The following is a 22,369-nucleotide window of genomic DNA, read 5'->3' as shown; positions in this document are numbered from 1 at the left end:
TGGAAGCGTTCTCGGCCTAATATAGAGCGGGCATCGGGAAATCTCTTTTTTTAAATTTCTTATGCGAACATGGCATGCAACAAGCAAGTTTATTATTCTATTTGATCAGCATCTGCTTCTTTTTTTTTGGAAACATTTCATCGGGCGGTACGCTTTGGAAACATTTTCCCCATTGTGAATTACGAGGTGAAAGGAACGACGGGTAAAGTAATGAAAAGCCCCCGGATAATGAGACAATATGTAAAGATTGGTCTTTAATTAGGCAGCTTGCCTCGGCCCAACACAATACGGTGAAAGGAAAGTGGTCCATATGCAAAAGTGATGAGTGGACCTCCTTTGTGGTTGCCACATTGTGTCTTGCTTGCTTATGAAGTCGAATGCAATCATAAATTGCGCCCTCCCCGGCCAATCGCATTGCTCGAGAAGGTGGGGGGGGCAATGAAAGCGGCCCTTGAGGAGAACTTTGTTTGGCTCCATTGTTGAGCCTGTCAGGCCCGAGAGGGGTGGGCGTCGAGGGGGTTACGGTGGGGGTTGCGGTGGGGGGGGGGGGGGCGCAGCTATAAAGCTCCCGCGCCCACCGCGAGGAGACCACAGAGGACTTTTTTTGCAAACACTCGACAAGTTCCCCTTCGCTAAGATACTGCGGAGTACTTGTCAGGCACGAGTCGGGACCATGATGATCCCAAGCGTCATCGCGCCCCCCGCCCTCTACCCGGGCCTCTACCGGCCAGCGGCCGCCGCTTTACCGCTTCATCACAGTTTGCCGGCCGCTTTGCCGACCCACTCCGGCTTCCTCGTGGAGGACCTACTGCGGATAAGCCGACCCGCCGCCTTCCTCAACCGGACGCCGCCGACGGCTGCCACCGCTCTATCTTTCGCGGACGCGCGCGTGGATCGAGGTTCGCCCAACAACGGCACCGTGACGCGCGAGTCGTGCTCGCCCAAAACGTCCGGCAGCAAGGATGCAACTTTCCTCAAGTTTGGGGTGAGCGCCATCCTTGCGCCGTCGCCAAAGACACGTAAGTTTTACCCCCACCGCACCCCACGCCACGCCACGTCAGCGTGAACCTGATTCTAACTTGTATCACCCCCCCCCACCCCCCCTGCAGCACCCTCGCCCCCAACAGTCCACAGCATGCACTCCAAGAGCTTCCACGTCCCCTGCTTTGACGGAACCTTCCAGCCCATGTTCAGGACGCCTTATTTACACGCATGTATGTACCCCCCCCCCTCTCCCCCCAATCGCCTTCTCTCCAAAATAGAAACACTGCAAGATTTCTTTTTTAAATTGCGTGGTTCTCTAATGGCCTCTGGCCCAGACCCACCCACCGCCTAATTAACCAATTATCCCTAATCGTCACGCTCTAAATTAGAGGCGGGGTGGCCAGTTATGGCCCCCCCAGCTATCCATTCAATTGCGTTTTTTTTAAGAGATATTTTTTCCCACAGAGCCCAGGGGGCCACCGGGCGCATTAGTTGCCAACAAAAGTTCTTTTTTTTTTTTTTCGGCACCGTGACCAATTTGGTCAGCCCCCACCGCGGTGAACCACCCACCCCGGAGAGTGACTTTTACCAGTCATGCACTAATTTCCCCATTAGCCGCCATTGAACGATTTCTATATTCTCACAAGCTCACATAGAGCGGGGTGGGGGGTTGGGGGGGGTGTCAAAGTCGTTTTTGTCGAGGGTCACGTTGTAGTTATGGTTTCGATGTTGTGGAGCCATTTAGATTGACAAGAAATCGACAAATAGCTAGTTTTGAAATCCAAAGTCAAGAGAGGATTTGTTATAATTGATGACACAAACCCAAATGCTTGTCAAAAACGCTTGCAATTTATTCACTTTGTTAAATGTCTTCACATTTCAGTCAAAAATGTTTTGCACCCAAGTATTATAAACAGGGCATTTCGATTAATATTATGAATTTAGCCGCAAAATCCACCAATTTTTATCCATCTGAGGGGGCGGGCGGCCATTTTGCCACTTGATTTGCCGTCCACTGAAAATGACATCACCTTGCCAAAGGGATCAGGTAACAACCAATCACAGCTCACCTGTTTTTGGTCATGTGACTTTCACAAGCTGAGCACTGTGATCTCATTTTCAGTCGACAGCACCCCCCACTTAAAAATGTAGTCAATGTGTACTTTTGTACATAATTGAGCAACAAATGAGTGAATATATGATGTGCTTACTTTACACACACACCCATACAAGGATGTGTGTGGCCCCTGGCCTTAATGTTGACACATGACATAAAGCGTCACGTGACCACCGGTCCAATCGCGTTCAAATCAGAACCAATGTTTCGTCGTGCTTCTTGCCACCAAAAGGTGCTTTAAAATCTCTCTGCTGAGGATGTTTTTGCTTATAATCTCTCTCTCTCCCTCTCTCACTTGCCTCTCCAGCGGGCGATGGCGAGCCGAGATGAAGAATAATCTCTTAGAAAAGTCTATAAAAGTCTTTCATTCAGACTAATCATAATGGCGACTGAGTCCCTTTTATGGGCTTGGTTGAATGGGCCAACAAAGAAACTTAGCGTCCTCAATAGCTTTTCGTGTTCATTTAATGAAAATGATTTGAGGGCAGCAAGAAGAAGAAGGGGAAGGGGGGGGGGCAGGCAGGGGGGCCATTCCCTCCGCGCTTTTCGGGCATCAGTATTCTGGTATGCGGTTGTGTTTAGTTTGAAAGTGTAAATCTCCTTTTGTGGCCGTAATATATGGCCTTCGCCGCCTGTCCAGAGTCTTTTCTGTGTTAGTTCATTACTACACAATTACCGTTCACGCTTTATTAACTCCTCTATCCGCCCACGCAGGCCTCCTTCAAGAAAAGGCTGCCTCGTTTACATACCAATGCTCCCAATGTGCTAATTAGTCACCTCGTGCCATTTCGCTCCAAAAAAGAAAACGAGACCCAGTGCCAACACCCTCAATGATAACACACGGTTATGTCATTAATTGGTTTTGATTTACCTGTTGTTTTGTTTTTTTTTGGTGTGTGGCATTTCCACAGCTTCTTCCGCTGTGCCGATCCCAGGGACTTTCTCGTGGCCGCTAGCTGCCCGAGGGAAGCCCCGCAGAGGGATGCTGCGGAGGGCCGTCTTCTCTGATGTGCAGCGCAAAGCTTTGGAGAAAATGTTCCAAAAACAGAAGTACATCAGCAAGCCGGACAGGAAGAAGCTGGCCTCCAAACTGGGCCTGAAAGATTCACAGGTAAAAACATCTTGAGATACAACCATATCGGAACATTTGGAGTTAGGCTGTAGGTCGTACATACTCTCTTTTCATTCGATTGTTTTATATTTAGGGACCGTAAGTGCTTTTCATTCAAATATTAATTAGAATGCTGTTAGTGATTGACTGACAGATTCGACTTACGTCGCTCACTTATCACCATAGCATTTTTGTTGCTAGATTTATAACTTTTAAGTCAAGCAACATTTGTACACCTTCCTCTCCACCATAAAAAAGTACCAAACATCAAATGTTGCGACTTTAGAAATTTGTTTGGAAACCTTTGAAAAGTGAAACCAACACTCTAAACGACATGAACACGCAGTTGCAAAAAATGCATTGTGAGCATTTAAATACATGCATTTAAATATGTCACCAAGAGTGGTTGAAACTAAACGAATATAGATTTTAGCTTATATCGATTAGAAATATGAATATAGCAAACATTTTTTAATGTGATGATAAACAAACAAATTTGACTACTACAAATGAACATTTTTCAAAATATTTAGTTGCTGAGCTCAGTCAGCGGTAGTTTTGCCTTTGACTGCGTTGTGTTATCTGGAATTAACTATTCGTCAGTGGTTCTAAAACTTTTCACACCAAGTACTGGACTGTCCAAGCATAACCAACATTGAAAACCAAAACACAATGATTCAATTAAAACTTAAGAGAGTGCACACAGAAATTAATAAAATGTGTACTGAAACGAATTGACGAAGCGCAACTACAATTTAAATTTACGAGATGTGATAATACAACGGAACTGATTTTTTTTGTTTGAGAATGGCGGGTTTACGTAAATGCGGAAAGGCGTCATCACGCACGTCTGCACTTTTTTGGCAACAAAAACCTTTGTTACGTCACTTACGTAACTCGCCTTGTGTCTTCGCAGGTGAAGATTTGGTTCCAGAACAGGCGGATGAAGTGGAGGAATTCGAAGGAGCGCGAGCTGCTATCGTCCGGCGGCTGCCGCGAGCAGACGCTGCCCACCAAAGCTAACCCGCACCCGGACCTCAGCGACGTGGGTAAGAAGTCCGAAGACGACGAGGAGGACGAGGACGAAACTTTTGGCAGGCAGACGACGGGCTCCTGCGGCGTCTCGTCGCCGTCGCTCTCCAGCAAGCACTCGGACTTCTCAGAGTCGGACGAAGAGGAAATCACCGTATCGTAGGACTTTTCACGAGACTTATTTTTTTTTCCTCCCCATGAAACGGTTGGAAGACGAATCCGTTCTGGCTCACGACCCCACAGCTGCCATTTAGTTTTCAATTAAAAAAAAAAAAAGTTTCCAAGCAGCGCACGCGCACTGGACAGGATCTGCTTCTGAGCAGCCATTTGCTGTTTTTGCACAGCTTCGTTGAAATGTACAGTGTTTTGTACAATTTTGTATGGAATTTTATGCCAATTGAGTTGATTTTACCTTCACCTTGAATAGAGTTGTTTATTGAAAAAAAAGATGTAGCTATTTCATTAATTTATATGAATTTGTTGTATTATGTGGTGTATATACTGTATGTTCATTTTACTTTTTGTACAAATACCAAATAAACATGTTCACAGCCTAGTGTGTCCTGTAAAAAAAAAAGTGAACGGTGATCCCAAATCCAATCATAAATAATCAATTGTTTTATTCAACCACAATAACTTAAGACTAAGACAGTGATAGAATCTCAGCGATGACAAGAAAAAAAGCACCAGAGTGCTCAGATGTAAAGAGACTGTACACAAAATACTCATTTTCAAGTACCGTAACAAATCAGCTAGAAAAGTGTCGTCCAAAATCATTAAGTATTTACAAAGTCAACAGTATGTTACATAGCAAAGAAGGCTAAACATTCATTGAGCTTGTAAGTTTAAAAACAAACAAAAAAAAAGAAAATAATAGTTCAATACTGGAACAACATCAACACCTCTCAAGTCTCTTTTGTGCTTATGAGGACCCAGACAAACACACGGTCAACAAAAGGGCCACAAAGGTGACGCGCTTCCATGCTGCACGTCACTTTCAGCAGTGCACATTCAGCTTTTGGCTTCCACTGAAGATCCCGATGAATGTTGCATAGAATTGGTGACAACAACAACAAAGACATTGGATTGATGCTGTGCCGGGCAACATGTTTTGTTTTTTTTTAAACTGCTTGTCTGCCCAACTTAAAAGGCAGCTGTGAGGTTTCAAAAAAAAAAAGTACAACCGTCTTCTTACATTGTCTTTTGACCTCATGTATTTTCATACATTGAACCTGTAAATCAGTTCTATCAAACAAAAGCAGCATATACATTTGTTTCCACACTCCCCCATAAATCATCAAAAGAGTATGTGATCAAATAGCGTGGGATGAGGTATAAAAATAGCAAACTCAACCACCGATTTGGAACAGCAAGCTTGTTCGAAATGTACTGTCTTCTCTTCTATTCGCTAGCTTCTCATCGGTGGGCCAAGTGTGCAAATCCAATTTTATTACCCATTCACTTGTTCTATTTCTTCACACAGTATTGGTCTTGATGAATTGGCGACACTTCCCAACCAAAAGTTTGGAGAGAGTCGACTCAGAGCCCTCGATGTTTACGGTCTGTGAGACCAAGAAAGAACCAAAGTACATTTGTTGGAAAAAAAAAAGTAAGGCAATAGCACCTTTAGATCTTTGTGCTACGAATGACCAGGAAGATCTTATGGAGTCAGAGCAAGAACGCGTGTGGAGGTAAAAGTGGAACTCTAAACCAGAACATGCAAAAGGATACTTTTTTTTGTTACCGTAAACATGGAATCAAAGCAAAATGCTCTGCATTGACTTGGCCTAATTCACTCCTTTCTATTGTCTCATGACTTATATCAGGTGCCGTTCTTCTTACTTTTTGCTACAGCGTTTGCTAGCATATCTGCTACGTCGTCAAATTCATGCGCATAACAATAATCGCTCTGAATGTAAAAAAAAAAAGAATTTAGTGGCGCAAAAGTGTCAAGTGCAGCTGCGCCATGCCCACAGTGGTCTTTTCAGTTGAGGAGCATCTGTCGCCACCTGCTGGTCGGACAGGTGCACTGTCGCCTGATCATGTCACTTAGTGGAGGGTGGATGGGAGGCTACGCTGATTGACGGCTGGTGCTGATCGCAATGACGCCTCGAACGTTGTCGGGCGCTGTGCTTTTATTCTGTCTGACGCTGATGTCAAAAAAAGCTCCTTCCCAGAGGAGCCGCGGGCCACAGTGGTGAAAAACAAATCAAAACCAAGAAAGAAAAAACAACAACAACACAGTGCAGCAAAAACTTGAGTTGCCCTTATGTCCTCGGAAACACCGATCGTATTTGGGTTGCCTGCACCCAAATTAATTGAAGGTGGCTGGATTTTCGAGCAAATTCTCACAGTGAGAGCAGTCTGGCGGTGGCGACGACGCAGCCGACGAGGCCGCGTCTCGAATGCATCACAGGGCGGACTCCAGTGACGAGTCCAGGATGTCGTCCTGGTGGCTGTTGCTGTTGGAGTCGCTGTCGTAGCTCTGCGGGCTCGACGATGTCGCTGCCTCCTTCAGCCGCATCAGCATGTTCATCTAGCGGGATGCAGTCAAAAGTTGCTTTTATTGAGTTGCGCAGTCGACAAAAGCAGATGTGATTATCGGATATACAAGTAAGTCAAGATGGCGCCCGAGTAGGCAGCCGTCAGCAAGTGCTCTCATGAGCCTTGCTTTTTTTTTGTTGTTCTTGTGTTTCTTTTGTCACTTTGTGTTTGTTGTTACGTCGTGTGGACTTGATGTGGACCTTTTTCAGCATTTTTTGGCCACAACATTCATCAAGGAGGAGACTCTGTGCTTGGTGGTTGCGCCTTCTCGGCAGCATGGGTATACCAGCACTGTTTTTGACTGGAGGAATGTCGGCGCCATTTGACTGTCGTTGCTGGACAGTCCCGGGGCGCTTGTGTCTTGTGCCTGTAATGGGCAGCATTTTTCACAGCCCCGCTTTGTTCAGCGGAGAGATCGGTGCTGTTGAACGGTCTGCGGCTGGATGGATGGAGGTCTTGAGGAGCCGACGATGAGAAGAAAGGAGCGTTGGCGCGGCGTGCCGATGCGGATTTGGAGCTGGGAGTCGCGGCTTGGAGTTTGAAGCGGATTATGTGGGACAGGAGAAGTGAACTAATCTCTTTTCGTCAATGGACGCTACAGCTTCGTGTTTGCTTTCAAAACTTTGCTTGTAGCAGACGTGTGCACATTTTTCAGCATGATGTCTCTGATCCACTGGTGAAAGGACACTTTGATCCTCTCCTCTTTCATCTAGAACTGCTTCAGACAACAAAGTGTATGCAGAAAATTTGTGAAGATTGCACGACTGTCTCTGTCCTATGTGTTGTCTTGTGTTATTTTTTGTTATTTTGACTTCAAAATGGCGCCGCGAGAGTGGCTGCCTTTCCAGCAGCTCCTATTTTTTTGTTGTTCTACTTCTTCCTTTCATAACTTTGCTGCTGTGAATCTGGAATTTCTCCATTGCGAGACTAATAAAGGTTTTCTTCTTCTTCTTCTTCTTCTTCAACATTAACTCGTTCACTCCCAAAGACGTTTTTAAACGTCTTTTCAGACTTGGTCCAGAATTGGCTGGTACTGAATGAGTTAACAATAAATTAGGCGTCGTAATATATTTCGGGTGAGACGTCAAACGTCAAACAGTTGGATGTGAGCTTGTCCTCAATTAGGGTGACACCAATCTCCAATTTTGAAAATTCCATGGGAATTTGAAAATTCCCGGAAGTTTTGCAACCTGACTCACCAGTGGGTCGGCGTCACTATCGCTCTGAGGCGGCTCTTTCCGGAAACCTTCCCTTGGGGCCGAGTAGCCATCGAATCCCACGTCCTCTGGCCGCAGCTGCAGCAACGGGGGCCAATCGGCTGCAGCGGGCGTAGCCGACCACGGGTAGGTGTCAATCACCCAGGCGGCGGGGTCCTCCCACGCAGCTCTGCGGCCATACAGCTGAACAGAGCACAGAGCGGGATGACGCAAACGGCCCCCCCCAAAAAAATCATTTTCAGTCTGATAGAAATGGTAAGTTTACATTATTTTAGTTTTTTTTTTTGTTTCTCTGATGAAGATGTGTACGAAAGGGAAATGATTAGAGCGTCAAGATAAGGCGGCTTTGGAGAAACGGTACCTCGGAATCAGTGCCAGTACCCAATGGGCAAGGTTACTACAGTGAACGATAACTAACCAAAAAAATAATAATAATAAAATTAAAATATTAAATAATATAAATATATAATATAAAATATTATATATATATTTATATAATAATATAAATAATAAAACAAATAAAAAATAAAAAACCTTTTCGTTAACATAATAAAAATGAAAATAATATTTAAAAAAAAAAAAAAAAAACAGTGACTAACTGAAAAAACATCTTTACTCAAATTAATTAATGGCAAAACCATTGTTTGTTTACAAATTTTCTTTGTCTTGCACTCAACAAATATTCCATAGATTAAAATAAAGAAATCAATACAGTCAACACAAAATAAAAATGGAAAAATTCCCTGCGAAGAGTACAATTTTTTTTTGTGCATTTCCAAGTTCATTCATCCATTCATTCATCTTCCGAGCCGCTTGATCCTCACTAGGGTCGCGGGGGGTGCTGGAGCTTATCCCAGCTGTCTTCGGGCAGTAGGGGGACACCCTGAATCAGTTGCCAGCCAATCACAGGGCACACAGAGACGAACAACCATTCGCACTCACACTCACACCTAGGGACAATTTAGAGTGTTCAATCAGCCTGCCATGCATATTTTTGGAATGTGGGAGGAAACCGGAGCACCCGGAGAAAACCCACGCAGGCCCGGGCAGAACATGCAAACTCCACACAGGGAGGCCGGAGCTGGAATCGAACCCGGTACCTATGCACTGTAAAGCCAACGTGCTAACCACTGGACTACCGGGCCGCCCGCATTTCCGTGTTAATAAATGTTAATTTGTTTCGCGAAAGCCTCAAAAGTATGAGCGTGTGTCACCTGCAATCCTTCCCGAACGGCCTCCAGCATGTAGGGAATGATGGAGTAATTCCAGAGGTCCGTGAACCAAACCCTGGATCCCTCCACATCGATCGGACACGACAGGAAGAGGCGAGGACCTGTCAGCCAGCGATGCACAGACGTGAGCGGCGGGTCGTCTCGCCGCTGACGCCCACTTTTACAAAATGAGCGCACCTATGGTCACGTCCGATGAGCTGTGCGTCTCCAGGAAACGGTTGAGATGGTGCCACACCCTCGGGATCCAGTCGATGATCTTCACCAGCTCCACGTTGCGCGTCCGACTGCCTATTTCCATCTCCATCAGCTTCCGACGCAGGAAGCGTCCCAGGAAGCCTTTGACCGGCTCCGTGTGGTTGGCGCACAGCACCCACCTGATGATAAGACGCGTCTTAAATTTTAAGGATTATTAACCCCCCCCCCCCAAAAAAAAGCAAACCCAACAAAAAATGCGTACCTGAAGTTGTGGTGAAGCTGCAAGTTGGGCGCAGACGACGTAGCTTGACTCATTGTGCCGATGATATATGGGCTGAAGGGAGACATAATGCACATCGGTAAGATCTTCATGGCCTGCCAAAGTCGTAAATTCCACTTGTGCCGGCATACAAACATTAACATTAGCCGTGCGGAGGGCTAGCTTTTTGTTCATTATGATTGCCGTGAAATTTGCGCCGTTTTAACAAGAATCGCCACAATAATGATATCATACGGCGTGCTGATGATACGTGTTGCTCACTATAGGCACGGCCGGTGTAATACTCTAAGTGGGGATATTTTGTAGGATTTTGGTCACGTCAAGTGGAAGAATTCTTTGTTTCCTCCCGAGGTGTCATTTTAGGTTGCAAAAGTTCTGGCAAGAAAAAAAATAATATTTTTCTGGCTTAAAATCATAAATGCCAAGTGAAGTTGCACAAAAACTGATATTCATTCATTCATCTTCCGAGCCGCTTGATCCTCACTCGGATCGCGGGGGGTGCTGGAGCCTATCGCAGCACATCGGCTTCACAGTGCAGAGGTACCGGGTTCGATTCCAGCTCCGGCCTCCCTGTGTAGAGTTTGCATGTTCTCCCCGGGCCTGCGTGGGTTTTCTCCGGGTGCTCCGGTCTCCTCCCACATTCCAAAAACGCACCCCCCACGACCCTAGTGAGGATCAAGCGGCTCGGAAGATGAATGAATGAATGAATATTCAATAGCTCAGCCCCCTCAACTGCCCACCCCAAAAAAATCCCCTCAAAATTACAAAATTTCTTAGACGAAAAAGGGGAAAAAAAATATTTTTCTGGATACTTTGGCGTACACATACACGCCTTTGAGTCTGACCAACCTGTGTTCGTGGCTGCTGCTGAAGACGCCGTTGAAGATCTCGCTCAGTGAGCTGATGTGATGCAGGTTGTCCAGGATGACCACTAGAGGGCTCTCCTCACCCGCCACCCCGCCGCCGCACTGCTCGGCTAATCCCGATAGATACTGCCGAAGCTCCTACGGGGAGGAAGCATTTCAGACGCCACATCATTTCTATTTCAAAAACTCTCATGATAAAATAAAGTGCAACGCCATCCGTGTGATCACCTTGCTGGATTTGTGATCCACGTTGAACGTGACGACGGCTTGAGGGGTCAGAGGTCGGCCCTCGAGGAGCAGCAAGTGTTGAGAAAGCTGATTGGCCAGATACGTCTTTCCCGTGCCGCTGGGCCCCGACAGGATGACCCTGCGGTGCTCCCTCAGCAGGGAGACGTAACGCTGCAGCATCGGCTTGGGGATGAGGGTGTCAAACACCAGCGAGTCCACGCTGTCACTGCTCACACCTGCAGAGAACGGAGAACTTAGATTGTCATGCTGAATATTTGTTTTTCATTCATGGGGACTCCCATCACGACCGGCGGCGACATTTGTGGAGTCACTCGGGCAATTTTGGAAGGCACAGCCGGGCTATGTTGTCACCCAAGTGGGGCAAATTGTCAATTTGATCCGCTTATCCTCACAAGGGTCGCGCTGGAACCTACCGTAGCCGTTTTTCGGGTAGTATGCGGGGTACACCCTGAACCAGTTGCCAGCCAATTACAGGGCACACAGAGACAAACAACCATCGGCGCTCACACTCGCACCTGGGCACAATTTCGAGTGTTCCATTAACTTGCCGTGTATGTTTTTGGAATGTGGTAGGAAAACCGGAGTACCCGAAGAAAACCCACTCAGGCACCGCGAAAACGTGCAAATTCCACACAAGAAGACCGCAGCCGGAATCAAACCCTTGCACCTCTGCACCGCGAGGCCGACACACTAACCAGTCGACCACCGGGCCGCCCATTCATTCATTCATTCATTCATTCATTCATTCATTCATTCATTCATTCATTCATTCATTCATTCATTCATTCATTCATTCATTCATATTCCGAACCGCTTGTTCCTCACGAGGGGCGCGGGGGGTGCTGGAGCCTACCCCAGCCGTCTCCGGGCAGTAGGCGGGGGACACCCTGAATCGGTTGCCAGCCAATCACAGGGCACACAGAGACGAACAACCATTCGCACTCACACTCACACCTAGGGACAATTTTAGAGTGTTCAATCAGCCTGCCACGCATGTTTTTGGAATGTGGGAGGAAACCGGAGCACCCGGAGAAAACCCACGCAGGCCCGGGGAGAACATGCAAACTCTTCACAGGGAGGACGGATCTGGAATCGAACCCGGTTCCTCTGCACTGTGAAGCCGACGTGCTAACCACTGGACTACCGGGCCGCCCAATGGAAGTTTATATACAGCGAAAACAATCCGAAAATGGCTTTTGAAGAGGACATTGTGATACCTTTGAGCTGGATGTTGATGGTGTTGCTGTCGCCCACCAGGTAGCCACAAGGTAGCAGCTCGGGGGTGTGGGCAGCGCAGGGGCTGCGGGGCCTGTGGATGTCTCCGATGTTGTATCCCTCCACGCTGTCCGAGTTTAAGCCGAGCTGGCTAACCGGGTCCACGTGCGTGATATACTCCTAGTCGACAGAGGAAATTCAAATGTCACGAGTATAATAACGCCGTCAGCCATTGCTTTGGATGTCGCCGCTTACTTTGAAAAGGCGCCGGACCACTCCATCCAACACATCCCATTTGGTTTTCCCACTGACACCGATGCAACCTATCAGAAAACTGGGACAGCGAGCCTCCTGCGATGGAGAAACACCCGTATCGATTTCAAAATCAAAAACGTCAACGGCACGGTTCGCGGTCCATCGATGTCTCACCTGACCCCACAAGCCGTCCTCGTCGAGGCTGACGACGATCTTGACGAGGCGGCCCTCCTTCCTCAGACCCCCGTCTCCACCCGTGTCATCCAACAGCATGTCTGACAAGATTCTCAATGAATATTCCGATCTCTCGTTTTATCTCGACCGTCCCTAGAGTGCTCAATCAATTGTTTTCTTGTCTCGGATCTTGTAAGATTGGTCTGTTAGCGCGACCAGTAATGCGACGAATCACTCGCAGGCCACAAGTGTTGAATCTATCCATCCATTTTCTAGACCGAGTATTCTTTTAAATGACGTGGGGAGTTTTCCAAGCCCAAATAAGGCGATAAGCACAACACACTTGGCCAATTTAATCACAAGGGACTGACTTATGGGAACCTGGTATAGTAAATAGTGTAGTGATGTTTTCATTAATCAATATATTCATTCATTCATTAATTCATTCATCTTCCGTACCGCTTGATCCTCACTAGGGTCGCGGGGGGTGCTGGAGCCTATCCCAGCTGTCTTCGGGCAGTAGGCGGGGGACACCCTGAATCGGTTGCCAGCCAATCGCAGGGCACACAGAAACGAACAACCATTCGCACTCACAATCACACCTAGGGACAATTTAGAGTGTTCAATCAGCCTGCCACGCATGTTTTTGGAATGTGGGAGGAAACCGGAGCACCCGGAGAAAACCCACGCAGGCCCGGGGAGAACATGCAAACTCCACACAGGGAGGCCGGAGCTGGAATCGAACCCGGTACCTCTGCACTGTGAAGCCGAAGTGCTAACCACTGGACTACCGGGCCGCCCTAATAATCAATATATATCGTTGTATTAATGATTATTGTGTTTAAAGTTTGTTTATTGCATAAATGCTTGAATAACATGTTTTTACTGAAACTCTTGAGACACATCCTGTTATTGCCGAAAACTCATGATTAAAGGCAGAAGTACATCTGCTGATAGTATGTGGAAAAAGTACAAAACAGGATGTTCTCATAAGATATGCCACTTGGTTACACAACAAAAGTAATGTGGCTGGGGGGAAGTGAGAATGGCCACTCACCCCCTCCCTAGCACACATTATAGAATAAAAGGAGGAAGACCGCGATAATTCGGTAGAGTCTGCTGCGGGTAGCGTACGGACGCCCAGCGAGTATCGAAGCTCACTCTGCTGAGGATGTTGGCTCTCCATCCTACTGGCATACGGTAAGAGTACGTCATTTTTAGCTTCATACAACTTGTTTGAACTGTGTTATCATTTCTGTGTGGGACCAATAAAGTGCCTATTGTTGGTAGCCAGAAGTGTCTTGTCGTTATTTCTGAGTGCCTATCTCCGACGATCCTTTATAAAACTTGATATTCATTCAAATTGAGTATCAGAAGTGTTTCAAAACAGAACCGAACCGTCCACTCCATCACAGAATCCACGCTGCCTACATGGAGGTCGGGAAAGTGCACAACAACACATTTAGAGGTGAGGAGTGTCGATTTTTTTTTGTTGTTCGTTTTGTTTGAAAGAATAAAGCTAAAAATGAACCTCAACATTTACATCCATCATGTCGATTGAGGTGAATCTCCTTGCAAGCTACATGAAAAAAATGCAACCATTGAAACGAGGACGGGTTTCGGGATCGGCCTGACACTTTAGGCAAAACCCAAACTTAAAAAAAATAAAATTAAAAAAATCTGACATTGAGTAAGTCTTCCAAGCCACTAGGTGGTGCTACACGATGGCCGCTTGACACGTCAGCGCTCATTGAAATGATCATCAAGTACTTGGTGTCAGTATCGGTCTGAAACAAATTGATATCGGACGACCCGAATCGACACTTTTTCCAAGTCTCCAAAGTTTTTCACATCTCCCTTTTTTAGTGTCTGTCAGCAGGTTTGAGGACAACATCCGCGGCTTACCCAAACTGGTGGATTCGCCGGTGGCGAGGTGCTGTGGGACCCCCGCGCCGGACGCCGGGACCTGCTGGCTGCGCGTGTGCGGCGGAGGCGACGAGGAAATGGAGGCTTGGGAACCCGTCCTGCTACCTTGACTCTCCAGCTTCAAGCGATCATTCTCCGCCTTCAGCTTCTCGATCTCCAGCTGTGAAGGCGCACGGCGACGTTGCCACGTTGAAACGCGGGAGCGGACGTCCGCCGCCGAGTGACGCGCGCGTAGCCGCGCGCTCGTACCTGCATGCGGTTCATGGCCTCTCGTAGCTGGTCGAGCTGATGGGCGGAGCTGAGCGCTTCCAAGCGGATATCTGTCAGTTTCATCTCCTTCTCCCTGAGCTCACTTCGCAGCTGCATTACCGTCTCCGCCTCACTGTCCAAACACTCCGACAATCTGCAAGTGTTGAAATAAAAAAAAAAAAACTAGATTTTTTGGTACACGAGCTGCAGCATTTTTATTGTCAAAGTGGTGTCCGGGCTTTGTTTACGTTTGCTTCAACTTTAAAAAAAAAAATGTCTTTTTTTTGGACAATAATTGACCCGAAATTACACACACACACACACACACAGACACACACACACACACCACACCACACACACACACACACACACACACACACACACACACACACACACACGAGTACATACAGCGAGTTGGAGTGCGTGTTCCTGAGCATGTGATTGGTCGCGGCGGCGCCGTTATGAGGCAGTTTCGGGGAGGAAGGCAGCGAAGAATCGGTCATCTCTTCGATGTCCGAGTGGGAGGAAGCCGATTTGGGAGATTTCTTCTTGCTGAACGCCTGCTTGAAGGAGCTTCGCAACTGCAGGTTAAAAAAAAAACCCAAAAAAGACATAAAAATGCTGTTTTGAAGGCTTGGACGCACTCCAAAACCAAGAGCAGGGAGGAGGTGTGCAGGGTCATGCCAAGAAAAGCAGTGGAAATTGGCTGTGAAAAACGGAGTGAGTCAGAGACGGTCTTGACAAATGTTGTCTGTCTTCAAATAATTTTCAAAATTGAATTCACTACAGTGAAAAATGGCGGTAGTTTCGCACCTTTCGAGCAGCTTTGTGCAACGTGGAAAATCACCCTGGGATACTCTCATGACTCTCATTTTTTTTTTAACGTAGTTCCACTTTAGTGCAAGAGTCATCGGCGATTGGCTCTGGGGTGGTCTGGAGCCTGTCCCAGCCTTCGGGCAGTAGGCTGGGGACACCCTGAACCGGTTGCCGGCCAATCACAGGGCACACATAGACGAACAACCATCCACGCTCATCACACTCGCACCCAGGGACAATTTAGAGTGTTCAATCAGCCTACCACGCATGTTTTTGGAATGTGGGAGGAAACCGAAGCACCCGGAGAAAACCCACGCAGGCCCGGGGAGAACATGCAAACTCCACACAGGGAGGCCGGAGGTCGGGATCGAACCCACGACCTCTGCACTGTGAGATCGTCGCGCTAACTACTGGGCCTGGAGTTAGCGTTACCCTAACCCTAACCCCTAACCCCTAACCCCTAACCCCTAACCCTAACCTTAACTGAATATGTGGAGTCAATATCAAATTTGCAGCTTTGTGTTTGTGTCTCTTCATCCAGAAGTTTGTTTTCCTCACATCAAAGTCATCCAAGCGTGCCTGCGTGGAGCTTGCTTTATGTTACCCCAACAGAGTTATGCTTCAGACCCTTTGCCCACTTGTTTTTGAGTCTAGGCACAGAAAGTACTTTTTTGGGGATCATTTCTCAAGGTCTTCTATCACACAAAACAAATGATAAATAATAATAATAATCTATCAATATAATAATATATAATAATATAATGGCGGCCCGGTAGTCCAGTGGTTAGCACGTCGGCTTCACAGTGCAGAGGTAGCGGGTTCGATTCCAGCTCCGGCCTCCCTGTGTGGAGTTTGCATGTTCTCCCCGGGCCTGCGTGGGTTTTCTCCGGGTGCTCCGGTTTCCTCCCACATTCCAAAAACATGCATGGCAGGCTGATTGGACGCTCTAAATTGTCCCTAGGTGCGAGTGTGAGTGCGAATGGTTGTTCGTTTCTGTGTGCCCTGCGATTGGCTGCCAACCGATTCAGGGTGTCTCCCGCCTACTGCCCGTAGACGGCTGGGATAGGCTCCAGCGCCCCCCGCGACCCTAGTGAGGATCAAGCGGTTCGGAAAATGGATGGATGGATAATAATATAATAATCAAATAAAGCATATCTTAAGATCTTTTTTTATTCTGAGAGTGGTAAAGTATTTCAGGGTGGTTTTTTTTCTTTCTTTCAAAAGAGCTCCAAGTCCTACAAGAAGGGGTGTGAGTAAGGGGAGGCAGTGCTGCGGAGAGGAAAATGCTCAAAAAGAAGTAGCAGTCGGCAAAGGAGGGTGTGGGGGACGGGGGGGAGGAAACAGGTTAGTAACCTAAAAAGAGCGTTCCGCTGCTTTTAGTCGGCACTCTACTCTTACCTCAGAGACCTGCCGCGTGAAGCGAAGCAAATGAAGACAGAGAGACAAAACAGCACACGGTGTGCGAGTGTTAATGTGTTATGGCGAGACAAACATTTGAGCCGTGTCGGGTTCAAAAGCGGGCTACAGCGATGGTATCGGGGGTGGGGGGTTGGGGGGGTTTAAACATCATGATCACTGTCTGACACACTATCCTATGCAGCATCTGACACACACACACACATAGAGCAGTGGAGCATGTCAGAGCCCCCAGCAAGGTTAAGCAAGGTCTGTGTCTTCCAACACAGACATGGGGAGTGGGTCGGGGGGTGGGGTGGGGGGTTGTTTATTATCATAGCCACCGAAAGCAGGAAAGGTGACACAAGCTCTCATCTTTTAACACCAGCACAAAGCAGCGCAGAGCTCCACCTCGAGTTCTACAACACGATGATCGGGTGTGACGTGACAGAACGGATACGCGAGAAGTTGCCTACGTCATCGTCTCTGACTTGTCCTCCGGTGCACAAGAATGTCTTCAAGTCACAAAGAAGGAAGAGTTTGTCATTGCCTGCTCACTACTTAGACATTATGATTGACCAAGAAACTACATGAACAAGTGGACATGCAGATCAAGTTATTTCCAAGCCTTTTTTTTTTGTTTTTGTTTTTGTTTTTTTTTAGATGTCTACAGAGGTTGTTTTATTACTTGTCTCATGTCGACGAGTAGTTACGAATTGCTGTTTTAGTATGAGTTGAAAACAAGTGATGGAAGCTGAACGTTTTGACGATTTGTTCTTGATTTTGCTCTTCGGTGCTTTCTACCGCCTTTATTACCGATTTGTCTTACTGTTTATTGTGCATGTTAAATCGCTCCATGTACAGCACTTTGTATGCAGTGATGGCTGTTTGAAAGTGCTCTAGAAATACTGTTTGACTTGACTTGACTTGATTTAGATTTGTTCTTGATTTTACTGTTTGGTGCTTTCTACCGCCTTTATTACCGATTTGTCTTACTGTTTATTGTGCATGTTAAATCGCTCCATGTACAGCACTTTGTATGCAGTTATGGCTGTTTGAAAGTGCTCGAGAAATACTGTTGACTTGACGAGATTTGACCTGCCAATGACCAAAAACCTCAAAAATCAAATCCTTGGATGAGTCACCTTTTCCCCGGTGAAAGATGTCTGAAGAGGAAAGCCACACATGCAAGGCCAAGACACACAAAGACAAAAAGAATGAAAAAAAACCCAACAAAAAAAACAGGGTATGTCTGTGGGGCAATAAATCTGACAGTCGGGCCGTTTCAACGTTGTTTTGTCTTACCCAATTCTTCTTGTTTTTCTTCTTATTTTTAGCATCGGCGTCCATGTTGGAGCCCACGCTGGAATGGCTGGTCGCACTGGCCACGCTGCTGACACTGTCGGAGGAGTGTTGCCTTCTGATTCGCAGGTCTGGTTGGTGCTGCTGTTGACGCTGCTGCTGCTGCTGCTGCTGCTGCTGCTGCTGCTGCTGAAGACCACCGTGACTGCCAGCTGGAGCAGAGCAATTATATAACTTGACTTTTGGGAGTCACGCTAACAAACCTGTTGATTGTATTTTTTTTTCTAACACAAAAAGAACAGAAGCCCGTGCGTACCCGTCCTGTCCATTTTAGCGGTGATCTCGGGAGTGTTTATGACGCCATTGATGGCAGCCTGAGCGACGGCGTTCTGCTTTTTCAACAGCTCGATCGTCTTCCTCAACTCATTTAGCTCCGAGTCCTGCCACATCAAACGGGAAATGTGGATTGAAGCGACAACTCTGCAGAGTTAAATGAAACTTTGCCCCACCTTTTGCTCGGCAGTCAAGGTGAGACTTTTCAACCTGATGGTCATGTTGCCCAAACTCTGCTCAAACGCCGCCACCAGGTGAGCCTGCGGGACATTGACAAAACACAGCGGCTTATTATCAGATCTGTTGGTTTGGTGGTACGCTCATGTGGAAAACAATTTCCCTAATTGACCCCCCCGCTCCCCAAAAAATTGAATATTAATTTGGATACAATACTTGCCGCTTCAATTTGTCAGGAATCAAAGGGGCTGTGTTCACTCCCACAACGGCGCAAACGCCTGTTCCTAACTGCGCCGTTGTGGGTGTGAAAGTCGACACGGCAAAACTTGGGCTGGACGCGAAAATAGCACCCCGAGGTGTCAGCAGGACGACTCAATGTGTGCGTGTGTCTGTGTACGACACCTGAGTAAGGCACTAACTGATGTCTGATTCAAAGATGAGACTGCTGGAAACAAAGATCTTCTCAGAGTCTTTTGCTTTGGGGCATCAAGGCGTGTCCAGAAAATGTGTCGTCTATTTTTGGGATTTGGTGGTGTGAAAATCCTGCATTTGAACAACACCCCCCCCCCCCCCATAACCCCCCCGCACCCCTTAAAACCATCCAGAATAATCGCCCCTCCAGCCACTTGCTCACACATAAATAGACCCACTGTGAACCTAGCTGCTTTTCTATTCCACCCCGCCGCCCCCCTGCCAAGATGCCTTCCCACCGTACACACCCATGCGCGCGAATGTACACCCACACTGACTCTTGGACACTTAGCTTGTAAATCTCCGGGGGGCACATCTGGGCCAGGCTCACAGCGGTGGACTAAGACACGACTCTGCTGTAATCTAAGACCTTTGCCTTCACTGCATATCCGTCATCTCCAGTTAAAGCCCCGACGTGTACTGACTCAGGCGGCAGATAAGCGGTGAAGCACAGCAAAACTTGTGCTTTGGGGGGGCGGGGGGGGGGGGGGATGCGGTGTGCTAAATTCACTCACGTTCATTTTGTGCAAGTGGTTGCTTGAAATAACGTCATCTGGACCGAGATACATTTCCATGAAGTCGACGACTAAAACACATATTTGGATCCAGATGCTTTTATATCGTGCAACCACTTGACAAAATGAAATTGAGCACATTCATTCATTCATCTTCCGAGCCGCTTGATCCTCACTAGGGTTGCGGGGGGTGCTGGAGCCTATCCCAGCCGTCTTCGGGCAGTAGGCGGGGGACACCCTGAATCGGTTGCCAGCCAATCGCAGGGCACACAGAAACGAACAACCATTCGCACTCACACTCACACCTAGGGACAATTAGAGTGTTCAAACAGCCTGCCATGCATGTTTTTGGAATGTGGGAGGAAATCTGAGCACCCGGAGAAAACCCACGCAGCCCCGGGGAGAACATGCACACTCCACACAGGGAGGCCGGAGCTGGAATCGAACCCGGCACCTCTGCACTGTGAAGCCGACGTGCTAACCACTGGACTACCGGGCCGCCTGAGTACATTCAACAGAGCTTTTTTTTTTTCTTCAGCATAGGCCATCGGAAAGAAGGGGGGTATCGTGCCCGGTGATGTTCAAAGATTTTCTGATGTCTCTTCCCTCGCATGTAAAATGGCAAGCCGTGGGAGTTGCCGCGCACGAGCAGTGAAAATAAGCGTGAATATCATTGCGACAGGGAATTTGCGCCTGAGCAAATCTCCGTAACAGATAGCAATGAACAAGCGGTTTGCTAATCACGGTGTCGTGGCACGAAAAACGCGAGGCGGATGGACGCGTGTGGTGTATTTGCACATTCACTCACGTTGGCACTCAATTGTGTTGTTAGGGCGGAAACTTTCTCCTGGGAGGCATCCAGTTCCCGGCGTAATTTACGGATCTGAGAACATGGGAAAAAAAACAAACAAACCCTCAGACATAAAATCAGACATACCTGCCTCATAAAAACCTGCAATTTGCACACGCTTATAAAACGAGGATGGTGATATCTGACGGTTCCCCACAGCGCAACTCGGATATGAGCAGAGATGAAATGCAACAATGTGCCTTGTAGTGGCCTCCACAGGTGCAGAACAGAAGAGTGGCTTACATGGTTAGACTGAATGGTGACAAGTCGTCGTGTAACAGGATACGACTGTGAAAATGCCCCCTAAATGTTCCGACACGTCCGACTATTGAACGTGGAAAATTTAAGCGAGAGGAAAGCAGAGCCTTGAACTCACCTCTGACTGAGATTTCTCCTCGTTCTGTGAGACGAGACAATGAGAGAGAGAGAGAGAGAAAACGGGGGGATTTATTACGGGATGTTCCGAGACTTGTCAACCAGCCAAGATCACATGTCGCAACTCATTGTTCCAGATTTCAGGTTACCCCAAACCCTTCTAAACTCAAAGGCTGCGTGGGTGTAAAATATCTGAAAAGCAGCAAGCTTTCTTCCTGAAGGCATTTTGCTGACATGTCTCGCTACACTCGAGCGTGTCATATTGTTCCCATCGGAACAATAATAAAAATGACTCAGCGCAGTCGAGGTGCACACGTATGCAACACGCCCTGCTACTGTTGACAAAAACAAACACCCCGAAAAAAAATATATATATACATATGCGACACCCATATTTACTGTACCTGAAGGATCTCTTCGGAACATTTCATCCGCCTTCATAAATTTCAATTGGAAAACAGAAAATTGACAACTTTTAATATTCCTGCTCGGAAGCCGATGAGACGGAACCTTGGGTGATGTCATCGGGGTAACGAGAGATTATTAGTAAAAAAAATAAAATAAAATAACTATTACACTATACAACTCTTGTTTTTTTTATATAGTTATGTGACGCTGTGAGGTGTTAGCCTACGCGCCATATTTTATAAGTAAATATGATCAAATGTAGTCTTTCTTGTCAATATAAGGACGTTTTTTTAAAAGCGAAATTTTGATTTGGCAATTATTGGTTGAAAATTTTGATTTGGCAATTTATTTTTTTCTTCAGAGTTCACCTTCAAGACAGCAAATCCGATTTGTTTTGTTTCCGCACTTCCAGTAAACGACTATCCTGAATATCAAGAACGTTTGGAGATAAACTGCTTGTACAAAAGCTTGTACATTCATTCATTCATTCATTCATCTTCCGAGCCGCTTGATCCTCACTAGGGTCGCGGGGGTTGCTGGAGCCTATCCCAGCTGTCTTCGGGCAGTAGGCGGGGCACACCCTGAATCGGTTGCCAGCCAATCGCAGGGCACACAGAAACGAACAACCATTCGCACTCACACTCACACCTAGGGACAATTTAGAGTGTTCAATCAGCCTGCCACGCATGTTTTTGGAATGTGGGAGGAAACCGGAGCACCCGGAGAAAACCCACGCAGGCCCGGGGAGAACATGCAAACTCCACACAGGGAGGCCGGAGCTGGAATCGAACCCGGTACCTCTGCACTGTGAAGCCGACGTGCTAACCACTGGACTACCGGGCCGCTAAAGCTTGTACAAACAACACAAATGATTTTTTTGGGGTTTTCTCCCCCGTTGCGAGATCAGCACGCGAGCGCATGCACACGCAGCTGTCAATCAAGCACATGCGATGCGCCGCTCCTCCGTACACAACACGGCAGCCTGTCAGTCGAGGATTCTCTCACGACATGACATGCGCCACACAAGTCAACAACGCCTACAACCTAAGACAGGACATGTTCACACGCCAACGTTTTGAGA

General features: G+C 47.2%; 3 protein-coding genes across 10 annotated transcripts in view; 2 read left to right on the top strand and 1 right to left on the bottom strand.

Moving 5' to 3' along the window:
- The window catches only part of csrp3 (cysteine and glycine-rich protein 3 (cardiac LIM protein)), a 346,019-nt gene that overhangs the window by 173,016 nt on the left and 150,634 nt on the right, over positions 1–22,369 (top strand). The window lies entirely within an intron of this gene.
- Positions 610–7,344, top strand: dbx1a (developing brain homeobox 1a). Of its 2 annotated transcripts, XR_007961959.1 has the most exons (5): positions 610–1,019; positions 1,110–1,214; positions 3,013–3,212; positions 4,129–4,738; positions 7,333–7,344. XR_007961959.1 is itself a non-coding variant. In XM_052062558.1 (4 exons), the coding sequence occupies exons 1-4, from the start codon at positions 674–676 to the stop codon at positions 4,405–4,407; spliced, it is 930 nt and encodes a 309-aa protein (XP_051918518.1). In that variant the 5' UTR covers positions 610–673; the 3' UTR covers positions 4,408–4,800. The 2 variants fall into 2 exon arrangements, 1 of the variants encoding a protein (XP_051918518.1); XM_052062558.1 differs by lacking the exon at positions 7,333–7,344 and having other exon boundaries at positions 4,129–4,800.
- nav2a (neuron navigator 2a) overlaps positions 5,860–22,369 on the bottom strand; it is a 152,006-nt gene continuing 135,496 nt past the window's right edge. For all 7 annotated transcript variants that reach the window (XM_052062435.1, XM_052062430.1, XM_052062432.1 and 4 more), the window contains 18 exons: positions 20,882–20,905; positions 20,464–20,538; positions 18,669–18,752; positions 18,476–18,599; positions 18,163–18,371; positions 15,055–15,227; positions 14,647–14,800; positions 14,377–14,557; positions 12,472–12,572; positions 12,298–12,393; positions 12,045–12,222; positions 10,807–11,042; positions 10,562–10,716; positions 9,695–9,766; positions 9,415–9,611; positions 9,220–9,338; positions 7,988–8,188; positions 5,860–6,780 (listed from right to left, as the gene is read on the bottom strand). In XM_052062435.1, the coding sequence (XP_051918395.1) occupies positions 6,655–6,780; positions 7,988–8,188; positions 9,220–9,338; positions 9,415–9,611; positions 9,695–9,766; positions 10,562–10,716; positions 10,807–11,042; positions 12,045–12,222; positions 12,298–12,393; positions 12,472–12,572; positions 14,377–14,557; positions 14,647–14,800; positions 15,055–15,227; positions 18,163–18,371; positions 18,476–18,599; positions 18,669–18,752; positions 20,464–20,538; positions 20,882–20,905 (2,505 nt within the window). In that variant the 3' untranslated portion in view covers positions 5,860–6,654. The remainder of the gene's footprint in view (positions 6,781–7,987; positions 8,189–9,219; positions 9,339–9,414; positions 9,612–9,694; positions 9,767–10,561; positions 10,717–10,806; positions 11,043–12,044; positions 12,223–12,297; positions 12,394–12,471; positions 12,573–14,376; positions 14,558–14,646; positions 14,801–15,054; positions 15,228–18,162; positions 18,372–18,475; positions 18,600–18,668; positions 18,753–20,463; positions 20,539–20,881; positions 20,906–22,369) is intronic.

This window comes from Hippocampus zosterae, chromosome 4, assembly GCF_025434085.1.
Source record: "Hippocampus zosterae strain Florida chromosome 4, ASM2543408v3, whole genome shotgun sequence".
In the NCBI taxonomy this organism is placed as follows: Eukaryota; Metazoa; Chordata; class Actinopteri; order Syngnathiformes; family Syngnathidae; genus Hippocampus; species Hippocampus zosterae.
This window is presented reverse-complemented; position numbering and strand designations above follow the sequence as displayed.